The sequence below is a fragment of the Eschscholzia californica genome, unplaced genomic scaffold (assembly GCF_041429995.1).
Source record: "Eschscholzia californica isolate CP2 unplaced genomic scaffold, dmEscCali1.0.p SCAF_4, whole genome shotgun sequence".
NCBI classification, from domain to species: domain Eukaryota; kingdom Viridiplantae; phylum Streptophyta; class Magnoliopsida; order Ranunculales; family Papaveraceae; genus Eschscholzia; species Eschscholzia californica.
The window spans coordinates 1186521-1199086 of NW_028238461.1; the positions used below are offsets into that span (position 1 = coordinate 1186521).

The 12566-nt window shown below is 38.2% G+C and overlaps 2 protein-coding genes across 5 annotated transcripts; both read left to right on the forward strand.

Annotated features, from left to right (window-relative positions):
• The first annotated feature begins 921 nt into the window (after nucleotides 1-921).
• Nucleotides 922-7717, forward strand: LOC147541295 (phox domain-containing protein). 3 transcript variants are annotated; one of them, XM_086674044.1, is made up of 16 exons: nucleotides 1092-1572; nucleotides 1954-2356; nucleotides 2469-2646; nucleotides 2730-2869; nucleotides 3388-3500; nucleotides 3531-4312; nucleotides 4423-4523; nucleotides 4638-4782; nucleotides 4869-4937; nucleotides 5068-5113; nucleotides 5356-5768; nucleotides 5996-6075; nucleotides 6374-6509; nucleotides 6713-6899; nucleotides 7003-7085; nucleotides 7180-7717. In XM_086674044.1, the coding sequence occupies exons 1-16, from the start codon at nucleotides 1470-1472 to the stop codon at nucleotides 7300-7302; spliced, it is 3102 nt and encodes a 1033-aa protein (XP_086530170.1). In that variant the 5' UTR covers nucleotides 1092-1469; the 3' UTR covers nucleotides 7303-7717. The 3 variants fall into 3 exon arrangements, with proteins under 3 accessions (XP_086530169.1, XP_086530171.1, XP_086530170.1); XM_086674043.1 differs by having other exon boundaries at nucleotides 922-1572; nucleotides 3388-4312; XM_086674045.1 differs by having other exon boundaries at nucleotides 1060-1572; nucleotides 2469-2635; nucleotides 3388-4312.
• A 585-nt stretch (nucleotides 7718-8302) lies between these two features.
• On the forward strand, nucleotides 8303-11519 carry LOC147541296 (uncharacterized). 2 transcript variants are annotated; one of them, XR_015239883.1, is made up of 5 exons: nucleotides 8303-8684; nucleotides 8764-9009; nucleotides 9086-9948; nucleotides 11200-11329; nucleotides 11399-11519. XR_015239883.1 is itself a non-coding variant. In XM_086674046.1 (5 exons), exons 1-5 carry the CDS (start codon nucleotides 8410-8412, stop codon nucleotides 11456-11458), a joined length of 795 nt encoding a protein of 264 aa, XP_086530172.1. In that variant the 5' UTR covers nucleotides 8303-8409; the 3' UTR covers nucleotides 11459-11519. The 2 variants fall into 2 exon arrangements, 1 of the variants encoding a protein (XP_086530172.1); XM_086674046.1 differs by having other exon boundaries at nucleotides 9865-9948.
• The last annotated feature ends 1047 nt before the right edge of the window (nucleotides 11520-12566 follow it).

Genomic DNA, 12566 nt, shown 5'->3' on the forward strand with positions numbered 1-12566 from the left:
GAAAGTTATATTTTATTAGATAATTTTATTATTATTATTATAACTTATTTAAGAAGAGGTAGATAATGGAATTATTTGTAACAATTTTTATTATTTATGTTCAAAATTTCTACTTTACCCTCTATTGTATTATGGCATTTATGGACAAACATATGTAATAGTTTGTTTTAGGGGTTCTTATTACACTTCTACATATGTATACTCTTTCTACTTGTATCACAAACCATTGTCACTCAAACCCTTCTTCAACTAAAGGATGACCTCTACCTCCTATAGCATATCTGAAACTTAATGCGGATTTGTCTTACATCGCTATTAATAACCCCACAGTATTACAGTAATAGAATTGTTATACATGATAACAACTCTAATTTTATTATAGCAAAACAATATCAATTTGGTGCATGTCAAGTGAAGAAGGAAATTGCCTCAACAACAAAAAAAAAAAAGTGAAGAAGGAGAGTGTCGAACCCTCTTGCAAGCATGGCTGCCTAGGTTCCACAACTCCATCTTTTGTCAATCGTAGTGGAATCAAATGCTTCACTTGTCCTTAATACAATAAACAGGAGAAAACACAATTGCGGTTGGATTTCGAGAGCATCCATCATGGAAATTCAAAAGTTTAGAAGAAATTATGTTTGAGAAATACTGTGTGGTCTGAAATTGGAAATCGACCACAAGTCGAAGGCTTATGTGATCGTCTCTCATTGGTCAAAACATTTCTCTCTCCACATGAACCACGACCAGTGTGAGCCAACCATATTAACTTTCCGTCTGTTGTTGACTTTTAATTTCAAACCAAATAGGAGTAACATTTATAATTTCACAAACTTTTTAAGTAAAAAAGTGTTGGTGTATTTTTTTTTTTTTTTTTTTGTGGAAGAAGATGTTGATGTATTAACTCGAACATTCGCAACAAATACTCTGTTCACATATAAGGATTGTATCCCTCTTTCAACAAAAAAAGAAAAAGAAAAAAAGGATTGTATGATTGTATCCCACTTTTTTTTTGAGTTCCCAAAACTCTTGGAAACCCTTGTGCTAGTAGTTGATTACTACAGGTATAATAATGAAGGGGCATTTTGGTCAGTGTAGCCAAGACAAAATTTTAGAGAACTGAGGTTAAAAATCTTCAAATTTTTAACAAATTACCACCTGAAACGACCCCCGAACTTGATATCGAACAAAATCTTCCATTTTTTTTTCACTTCCCACGTTACGTCCTCCCCCCCTCTCTCTCTCTCTGTCTAGAACCAACTGTTAAAAAGCTTGAGAGAGAAATAAAAACAAAACACAAACTTTTCAGGTGATACCATCGGATTTTCCGGCAGATGCTCCTCTGTTTTTTTCTAGGGTTCTGAGATCGGTCAAAAGAATCACGATAATTGCCTCCTTCAATAGAGAGAGAGAGAGACGAAAAGAGAGAGAGAGTTTTGTATAACCTAGGTGAATACAAGGGGTTTGAGATCATGAAGAAGGCGATGGAAACTATTCAAGATCTAATCGAGGAAGCTAAGCTTCGAACTGTATGGTGGGGATTATGCATCTTCGCTATCTCTTACTTCTTGTCCCGTAAGTCTTATTATTCATTCGAAGTTTAATTTCTTGATTTTAATCGTGTATTTATTATACTAGATCCATTATTTATCATATTGACATTTACAAATCATCTACAGTAGTTTGATTCAAATGATGCTCAATTACTAGGGAAATTAACTTATTAGGGTTGCTCCAAATTTTGATTCATCTAGTTACCCTTCTAAATTAGCAAACAAATATGTAAACTTGGAATTAAGTTGTTCAAATTTGTGGGTTAATTATCACTTAACAGTAGGAAGTTAGAAGTATGAACCTTTTTGAGCTTCGGCTTAAGTACATTTTTAGTTAGTTTACTCTATTTTGATACAAATTATGAAGAATTTGTATGGTTCCCGTTTCGAATTTGAATTGCAGATACAAGCAAATCGATGTGGACTAATATCCCAATAGCAGTTCTCTTGCTTTGCCTATTACGCGTTCTATCTTTCGAAGTAGAATTTCGGCGGAAGGTTCCACAAGTCCGTCCAAAGACATATCTATCTCATTTAGAGAAAAAAAAGTTGTCTTTGGATGACCCACGACTTTCAACTTCACCATCCACATTGAAATGGAAGAGAAAAATTGATTCTCCTCTTGTGGAGGATGCTGTTGACGAGTTCATTAATAAGATATTGAAGGACTTTGTGGTGGATTTGTGGTATTCGACAATTACTCCTGATAAGGATGCTCCTAAGCTTATGCACTCAGTAATCAATGACGTTCTTGGTGAAATTTCTACGAGGGTTAAAGGGATCAACCTCGTCGATTTGTTAACAAGGTGCTGTTTTGTTAATTTTCCAAGTCATCAAGAAGCTTTTGTAATAAGCTGATGAAACAATTAAATGATTGCATTGCCAAAACTAAAAACTAAATGTTGTTTCATGTTGCAGGGACATGGTAGACTTAATAGGTAACCACTTAGATTTGTACAGAAGAAATCAGTCTATTATCGGGGTGGAAGTAATGGGGACCTTGTCGTTTGAAGAACGAGATGAAAGGTTAAAGCACCATCTTATAGCTTTGAAGGAGCTTCATCCAGCGTTAATATCTCCCGAGTGTGAGTACAAGGTGTGAGTGGAGCATTTTGATGACTTCTCCTTTCTGTCACTGCTACTTTTCTGTGTTCATTATCCTAAGTCTTTAAATTTCAGGTTCTTCAACGGCTCATGGGAGGACTGCTGGCTGTAGTTTTAAGAAGACAGGAGTCTCAATGCCCTCTTGTGCGATGCATTGCCCGCGAGCTTTTAACTTGCTTGGTGATGCAGCCTATTATGAATTTGGCCAGCCCTGGGTGAGTCGTGTTTGGTCTGCGTTTGTGTTCTTTTCAATTTTATAGCTCCAAAGTGGTTCTCAATTCTTACACCTCAGTTGAACTATGCTTCTTATATCACATGAAATCGTGAATAGGTTCAATGACTACTTGAACTCTTACACTCACTTTTTGAGTCAGTGAGTCTTCTGATATTATGCACTCATAACGTAACTTTAAGATTGTTTGATGAAGATCATTCTGCGTGGGACACTTTTATTGGGCTTTTTGAATATCAATTTTAGGCTTCCTTGGTAACTTGGTTGGATGAAATTGTTTGGTCCCGCTCCCGCCACCTTAATTTGACATGCATCCTTTATGTGATATACACAAAGCTGTTTATAAAAATAGTGTACCTGAGTTCATGATGCATATTGAAATATTCAATATATTTCATAGTGTTGAACACTCTCTCAATTGACAATCTCTTTGTTGGTGGAGTTTCAGTTATTTTACATGCATGCTAATGAGTAATAAAATGTTCCTTTCTTCTCCTGCAGGTTTATCAATGAGATAATTGAGTATATACTTCTGAAGCTTATGGATAATGAGGTAGGTGAGAATGAGACAGTTGGTGCTCCAAGTCGTCACAATGATCATCCCGTTGCTCGAAGTCGTCACAATGATCATCCCGTTGCTCCAGATGGTAAGAACGTTGAACCTAGCTCAAAGAAAAGATCTCAGTCGAGTCAAAATACCGATTTGGAATTAGTTAAAACTGGTAGTCCGGTAGAGACACCCATGAGTACATCTGAACACATCCATCCACACAAACATGATGAAGATTCTGTGCACGCGCGACCTGCTGAGTGGGCAAGGGTCATGGAGGCTGCAACCCAGAGAAGAACTGAAGTTCTTGCTCCTGAAAATCTTGAAAACCTGTGGACTAAAGGAAGAAACTATAAAAGAAAAATGGACAGCCATGATACAGCTGGAACTCTGCCAACTCCTCCAAAGAAGAATCCAGGAATAAAGAGTAGTGGCTCTAGAAGCTTGGGGAAAGAACCTTTAACCAACAAATCTGGAAGTTCTACAAGTGCAGCAGAAAAAGCTGTGGTGCAGGTTGCTCAAGAGTTAAGTTCTGATAATCATACAAGTGGGCAGGTCAGTATAAATGCAGAGTCATTTCAGAACCAGAACAAGCCTCTGTTCTTTGGTGGTGGTAATGAAGCTGATAGCTTAGAGAAATATGCTCCTCGACCTGCTATGGACAACAAATCTCAACTTAAGCGATCCAGTAGTACTTCTGCATTGAAACTTCTTCCTGATATGGATGAATTTAAAAGTGAAACCGGAGTGTCTATCATTTCTGAGAAGTTTTATTCCCCCAGTGTTGGTGGTCATAGAGAGCGAGGTGTAATTAGTGCTTCTGATATTTTATTCCGTAATGACGGACAATTACATGTACAGAAGCTCAAGTGTCGGGTGAGCATTTCCTGCTCTAATGCTCTGTTACAACTGTTGTGCAATTACATGTTTTGTTTTCTATCCCTTGTTTATCACTTTCAGTGGTTGGTGTCTGCAATTTACTACAGGTTGTAGGAGCTTACTTTGAGAAAACTGGGTCGAAGTCTTTTGCAGTTTATTCAATTGCTGTGACAGATGCAGAAAGCAAAACATGGTTTGTCAAACGAAGGTCTGGCTTTTATATTATTGGTTAAGCAAGTTCTTAAATTGATTCCAGCATCATAATTGCCCGGTTAGTGTCTGCAAGCTCTTGATATATCCGTTTCGGATTTGCGCCTTGCAGATACAGAAACTTTGAGCGTCTGCACCGACATCTTAAGGATATACCAAATTATACATTGCATATTCCACCCAAAAGGTTTCTTTCATCGAGTGTGGATGATAGTTTTGTTCACCAACGCTGCATTCAACTTGATCAGTACTTGCAAGTATATTTTTCAGCTATAATTCTCTGGTTAAGAGTCTATTTGATATGCCTGTTGCCTAGTATTTTTCTGATGTGCTGTGTGAATAGGATCTTTTGTCAATTGCAAATGTTGCCGAACAACACGAAGTGTGGGATTTCTTGAGTGTCTCCTCGAAGGTATGTATTTTCTTATAACACAAATTTTGTGATTTTAGATTGTCCGTCGCTTCTTAATTATTCATACATGTTTTTATACTGTGTACCGGTGGGATTGTCTAATCTTATTTACTATTTTTTCCTTTTGAAGAACTATTCTTTCGGGAAATCTACATCGGTGATGAAAACTTTGGCAGGTAAATGGTTCTTCACCTGCGTGTAACTTTTTTTAGCCCTTCTTGTTATCTGTTTGGAGCATTAAGTTTGCGAAGAAGCTAATATTATTTTCAGTTCACTCACTTGGTGTTTCTAATTCTGGAAAACATATAATATGTTTGTACTAAGCTGTACTACCATTTTCAATATTTATTGTAGGGTATCCACTGTTTACTTAAACAAGCTTGTATATTGACTTCAATCTTGCCTTTTTGTTTGACAGTTAATGTGGATGATGCGATGGATGATATATTTCGCCAGGTCAAAGGGGTATCTGATGGTCTAATGCGTAAAGTTGTAGGTTCACCTTCATTACCTCATGCAGCTTCTTCACCTTCAGATGGAAACCTTTCCTGGAATGGTGGTGAGATACAAAGACATGGTTCAAGCTACCATCCACTTGAAACATCACAAAGCTTTTCTGAAAATGAGGAAATCGACATGGATGGGAGCCACGGCCCTGAGGAAATTGTTTCTGATGAACAAGTTAATGGGTGGCATTCAGATAATGAATTGAACTCAAAAACTTTCCCACCGAGAGTGATCAAACGTGATGATGAGTTTAGTGGATCTCCTACGTCTACTTCTCTGGTAACATATGGACATATTGATGATCCAATTGGAGTACCACCTGAGGTATGCTTCCTTCCTAGTACGTATTCTTCATAGGAAAAGGAGCGCTTAACTTGCTACAAATATCTTCTACACTTCACCAGAACCCATTTCCATTATTGTCCGGGAACAATTTTCTTTCATTAGTGTTTCCACTTAACAGTATTTGCACTCTATTCTACTATTTCTCATTTATTCTTGTGCAGATCTGCATCCTGGTTTAGTCTGACATTCTCACTTTGGTTTTGCAGTGGACACCACCTAATGTAAGCGTGCCTCTGTTGAATTTAGTTGATAACATATTTCAGCTCAACAGAAGGGGTTGGCTAAGGTGAAGTACTCAATCCTTTAAGTATATTGTGTTCTTTCCTCATAGATGGAAACCAGAGTTTGGAGTTCCGGAGGTTGATGTGCATAAACATATTTTTCTTAAAATTTGTAGAACTGGTTTTGGGCGCTTGTGGTTTCATTTTCTCAAGTTATTTATAAACATATTTTTAGAACTTTTTTTTAGTTTCTTCCCATTGTTTTCAACAAATGATTGAGAGGATAATTGTAACAATTTTCTTGGAAGCATATGTCGACCGAAGCTGATTGAATTGTCTGGATGTGATACTCTCTTCGAGCAGAAGGCAGGTTTTCTGGATCTCGAAACAAATTCTTCAATTAATGATGGAGGACGCTATTGATGACTTTCTGTTGAGGCAGATCCAGTGGCTTCGGAGGGATGATATAATTGCTAAAGGGATCCGTTGGGTACAAGACGTGAGTGAATCATCATCTATCACCATATCAATCTGGATAATTGTATGAGTGATAATGAAAATATCGATCCTATGGAAAACCCATAATTGTTTCTAGATAAATTTGTAGGCTGTCCTTTCCGCGTCGAGAGATGTTCTCTCTTGATTGTTAATCATCTTATAATAATTTAGCTCTCTTAACTTTCGGCATACTGCTTTTATTAGGTTTTGTGGCCTGATGGTACATTCTTTATAAAGATCGGAAGTCAAGGCAATCAGGATATTCCACTTGATCAGAAACTTGCAAGGACTGCTAGTTGTTTAACTGGCAATAAAAACTCCAAACCAGCTACATTTGAAATGCAGCTAGAGGCAGCTCGTCGAGCTAGTTATATCAAGAAAATGATGTTCAGTGAGAACTACTCTCATATATATATATATATATATATATATACTGACTTTTGTCTTCTTAAGCATATCTTCATTTCTATACCAACTTGAGCATGTTTTTTCAGGTGGAGCTCCAACAGCGTTAGTTAGCTTAATTGGGCATAAACAATACAGAAGATGTGCAAGAGACCTTTATTATTTCCTTCAGGTAAGTCTCCTAATATGATGAAGAAACTCCAAAAACATTTGGTTCCTGTTTTTTGCTTTATCGTTTGTCTAAATTTTACTCTAATGTATTGCAGTCGAGTATCTGCATAAAACAACTTGCATATGGAATGTTGGAACTGATACTTGTTTCAGTTTTTCCGGAGCTGAAAGATCTCATTCTCGATATACATGAGAAGTCACGCTTTCAACCTGCTTAGAGACGTAGTCGAGAAACATCATTTTTGATCTATCATTTTTTTGGGCTTTTGAGAGATAATCTGTCTTGTCTTTTTCACATTTCTTCTCAATGATAAAGCTGCAGCCATTGCTCAGAAGATGGAAGAAATTTCATGGTTGAGAAGAGGTTCCAATTTGTATATCTTTTGGTCTTAACTGTACAGGTTTGTACATGTTTGGAGTCTACAGAATTTGCCAATGGCTGTATAGACTTGTTTAGCTAAATCTTGTAATCATATGGAATCTCTCATACATAATGGCTTTTGGGTTTTGTTCTTCTTGTCTGTAATTAGGGTTCTTTGTGTTTCTATGATTTAGGGTTTGACATTGAATGTACATGATCCAACTATGTTCATTATTGTCATGTAAAAGAGCTGTTTCTGATTGTTTGTTTAATTTTGGTCACTCATTTAACTCCAGAAATAACCTAGTGAAGTTAAATTTAACGTTTCACTCTTTATCAACAATTACTTGGAAGGTTTCTAGGAAATTATGATAGAACTCGAAGGCCATATTTTTGGCGCTCATAAATGGAATGTGAGTATTTATGGTAATCACGATCCCTACTTGAGTGCTTGGTTTGATCAGGAATATGTTACCTTTGAGAGAGAAAATCATGCATACTTAGTTATTTTTGTCCATTAATTTGGGGGAGGAATGAATCACCAACCCATATCTCCCTCGAGTTTAGGATTAGATCTTCCTTGGCACATGAATTCATTGCTGTGTACATTTCAGATCATTTCTGCACACCAAACATGACCTCAGGAAAAGAGACATTTCTTCTTGTACGGTGTCGGATACAGTCTTAGGTGGACCCCGTCGGCAGACCTCGAAAAGGCCAAGGAGTTTGCAGAGCCAAACTAAGCCTAGAAACAGGCTGGGTATAGTGACTCTAGTCGCAGGTTCGGATGGGTAACACATATTCGTAAAACTGGGGGGTGCCTATAAATCACATGTAAACGGAGTGTAAGGATAATTGATTTTTGGAGGAGAGAGAGAGAGAGAGAGGGTAGGTAGGTACTTGTTCCTGGCTGGTGGCTGGCTGCTTGTTCACCCAGAAATTGAAGAGAGAGAGAGAGAGAGAGATGACACCAACGCCAACGCCGACGACGCCAACGCCGACGACGCCAACGCCGATGAAAAGGGATCGGAATACGAAAGACGAAGATGAGGAGGAAGAAGCATTAACACCATACGAGCAGTCAAGAAGAAAAAGAATAAAAGAAAACAAAGAGAAATTACAGAAACTCGGACTTACCAATCTCTCTCTAAAATCATCTTATTCTAAACCAACTCCTCCTCTTCCTCCTTCAAAACCATCTAAATCATCAACTTCTCCTCCATCAAGACGTTCTTCCAGGTAATAATAATACCCATTTCCCCAATTTCTACTATCTTCAAACTTCTGTTTTTTTAGTTACTAATTTTTCACCATTTAGATTGAAGAAGAACTCAAAAACTCCGGCGAAGAAAAAAGAGAAAGTGGTTATTGTTAATAAAGATGTAAAAAAGGAGGAAACTTTGATGGTAAAAGATGATGATTCAAACTTGGAAATTTATACAGAAGAACATGATAAGTTGTTGGGTAAGTGTGATAGGAATTGGACATTGTTGGTTGATGGATATGCTAAAGATGGAAGACGTATTTCTCATCCCGACAGAGGAAAATTATGCCATCAATGCGGGTTTGTAATCCCTTATTTATTCCCTTTCTCATTTGATTTCTAGTGTTAATTGGTTCTTCTTCACATTTTGTATTAGGATTTGTAATGTCTCCATTCTGATATGACTACCACTCGAGGGAGAGGAGCGGAGTGAAGCCATGAGGGTGGTGGCGGCAGGTGGTCCGTGGGGAGTGGAACGAAGCTGTGGTGGTGGTGGTGGGTGTGTGGTGATGGGTGTGTGGTGATGGGCCGTGGGAGTGGAGCAAAGCCGTGGGGTGGTGGGGGGCGTGCGGTGATGACCCATGGGAGTGGAGCAAAGCCGTGGGGGTGGTGGTGGGTGTGCGGTGATGGGACGTGGGGAGTGAAGCAAGCAGTGGCGGTGGTAGGGCCTTGGTGGGATTGGGGAGACGACTCAACTAAATTTCCCTAGCCTCAGCCTCAGTCTTGTCAATCCTATGTACTTCATTAGATATGTGTGATTCCAAGTAGATTTTGACAATCCAAAGATTCAAACATAACGACTTTTAGGCTAGCTTCGCCCGAGTTTTCACTAACTCATATACTCTTGTGTTTGTGTTTGTGTATATATAAGTATAGTTTATTTTGTAAATAGGACACAAACTCTTATTAAAATTCAAACTACATTTCAACTATTGGAACTGTCAATGTTGGCTGCTAAATTGGGGGGGGGGGGGGGGGGGGATTGCCCAATCCCAAATATTTGGACTGAATAGTGGTGTCTTATTAGTGATCCGACCATTACTTGAGACTTATTGATAATAAGGATCAGATGGTATTAGTATTAGACAGCTTAATCTTTTGATTTGTATCGTGAGTTTGTGACATACTCGATTCTTTTTATCATATTGTTTGCAGGCACACGAGTGTAGGCTTCCATACAAGTTGCACCAAATGTGAACTTGTTCAAGGGCAGCTTTGTGGAGATTGCTTGTATACGAGGTAAACTATTAGAAGTTTAGAACCCTTGAGCTTTGTGGTTAATGAGATAGAAAAGTGTGAATATTATGATATATTATTCGATTACTAAGGTATATTGCGTCAAAGTCGCTACGACCTTTGAATTGGTTCACCAAAAAAAAAAAGAACTTTGACTTGAAGTTGTGATAGGATTGAATATTTGAATCATTAGAATATCTCGTTTTTAGTTCCTAGCCATTGAGTTTTTATCAGTTTCTTCCACTTCATCTATGATGAATGAATAAACACATGATGATGGAGGTCTTTCTATTTGGAACCCTCATCTAAATCCACATTACGATCCTAAGGATAGCTAGATTTACTTGATAGTGGACTTAGAGTCTGGGGTATGGAACATCAAAACCAGGAGGAGCCTGAATGACTGGGAAGTTACGGAATACGTGGAGCTTCTAAGAATCCTTCAGGAGGTACGACTAAATAGTAACCAGGATTCTAGGGTATGGATAAGGGAGGAGAAAGAGAAGTTGACGGTTAAGCATTGTTACTCTTTGATGGAAACGGGAGACCAAATCATGCATCCAACACTAGTGAAGATTCTTATGAGGAAGGGTATCCCTCCGAGAGTTGGATTTTTGCTTTGGGCGACCTTCATTAATAGAGTCCCGACGGTGGATGTCCTCAGACGAAGGGGCCTTATGATCATTAACCGATGCATCATGTGTTAGGATAGCGAGGAGACTAGCGCTCACTTGTTTATCCACTGTAAGGTGGCGCAAGGTTTGTGGTCATATTTCCTCAATTCGGTAGGTATCAAATGGTGCTGTCCATCATCGGTTGCAAACCTCTTCGATCAATGGGAGAGCACCCCTAAGCCGCGAGGAAAGAAAGAGATATGGATTTAATTCCGGCAGCTATAGTGTGGAGCATATGGAAAGACCGCAATAACAAGACGTTCAAGGAAGGAAATGCAAATTCGAACCTAGATGTGGAGGACATTAAGTCAGTTATTTTTGGTTGGGCTAAAAATCTAAATTGTATTGGTTCTGCACACTTTAATGATGTTGTCTTCAATTGGGAGGCGTGGATTGGTCAACATATCCACTAACCTCCCCCCCTTGTATAGTTTTCCTTTTAATATTAATTCAAAGTTTCAAAAAAAAAGATTTACTTGATAGTTTATAATATCGGAAAATAATGCTGGTGGAATTCACTTGAAATCTTTTGGCTTATGGGTGGTTAATTCTTTATTTACTTTATAATGAGTTTGTGAAGATACGGGGAAAATGTGTTAGAAGCTAACTCGAATTGGGACTGGATTTGCCCTGTTTGTCGTGGAATTTGCAACTGCAACAATTGCAGAGAAGCTAAAGGATGGCAACCCATTGGGAATATGTATCAGAAAGTAAGTTTTTTTCATTCAGTTATTCAATTTATCAGACCAACATGATAGTTAATAATGGCTATCTTCCAGGTTTCAAGTCTTGGGTTCAAGTCTATTGCACATTATCTTGTACAAACCCGGCGAGGATAACAAGATCTAGACACTGGAAGCAACTTTTGATGATCAGAAAATTACCCGATTCGAAATAAAAGACATTGGAGTTGATTTTCATGACCGAAAAGTACTCGAATTGAAGACGAAGAAGACAATGTTAGAACTGATGTTTGTATAGTTTTTTTTTGTTGTTGAAAACTGATATTTTTATAGTTGAGTGGCCGGAAATGTTAATGTTAGCTATTTATGTATTTTGATGAATCTAGGTTGGCCGTCTGCTTCCCGGAACAAAAAAATCCGCGAGAGTACAAAATTTTGGGTGAATTTTTTTGTTTATTTTGTTTGCCGGAACTCCCACCCTCACTTCTTCCCTTAAACTTTGTTTTACTCTTTCTTCATCCCTCTCTCTCTTCTTCTACTCCCACACCACGGCCATCACTTGTGGCTGTCATTACCGTTACTAGCTATCACCACCACAATTACCTCTGGCCGTCACCACCATTGCCAGCCACCACCACCATTCTTTGTCCTCTCTTCTCTCTCTCTCTCTCGGCCAAGGAGAGGCCCTCTGTTGTTTGGAAAACCATACAATTTACCAAACAAAGCAACTTTCGTGTGAAAAACCAGATAAAGGATCCTAGCAAAGGGGTTCTCTACTTCGCCCGAACCAAAAGAGAGTGGGAGAGAAAGAAAGATGAAGACGAGAGGTGTTGATGAGAAGAACAAAAAACATTCGGCGAAGGTTGCTGAGAGGGCAAGCCAGCTATCCTCTGTCGGCGACATCAGAAGACGGATGGGATATTTGACTAACTTTTTTATTTATTTTTTGAACTTCAAATATGCTTAAACAAATGAATGTCAAGTTGGCCTCTTAAGTCAATTCCAACAATTAATTCCACTGGACCAAACATAGGCACAAATGCTCCCTAACCAACAAGTTTGTTAGTTTTTTTTTTTGTTGTTGACAGAACAAGTTTGTTAGTTGGTGATTAAATAGTAAATGTGTTTCAAATCACAAAATTAACCTAATGGAACGTGGATGCATGTAAGCATGAGTCAAAGATATGACCCTGTTTCCCTCTACTACCCAACTATACTTATAACATACCACACAGGAAAAAATCTTTAATGTTTGTATAAAACT

What these genes read in the sequence shown, in the direction of transcription:
- LOC147541295 (XM_086674043.1), top strand. Translation starts at nt 1,470, where the DNA reads ATGAAGAAGGCGATGGAAACTATTCAAGATCTAATCGAGGAAGCTAAG. An exon ending in CTCCCGAGTGTGAGTACAAG is followed by an intron (nt 2,647 to 2,729) that starts GTGTGAGTGGAG and finishes TTTAAATTTCAG; the next exon opens with GTTCTTCAACGGCTCATGGG. An exon ending in ATGAATTTGGCCAGCCCTGG is followed by an intron (nt 2,870 to 3,387) that starts GTGAGTCGTGTT and finishes CTTCTCCTGCAG; the next exon opens with GTTTATCAATGAGATAATTG.
- LOC147541296 (XM_086674046.1), top strand. Translation starts at nt 8,410, where the DNA reads ATGACACCAACGCCAACGCCGACGACGCCAACGCCGACGACGCCAACG. An exon ending in CCATCAAGACGTTCTTCCAG is followed by an intron (nt 8,685 to 8,763) that starts GTAATAATAATA and finishes TTCACCATTTAG; the next exon opens with ATTGAAGAAGAACTCAAAAA. An exon ending in GGAGATTGCTTGTATACGAG is followed by an intron (nt 9,949 to 11,199) that starts GTAAACTATTAG and finishes GAGTTTGTGAAG; the next exon opens with ATACGGGGAAAATGTGTTAG.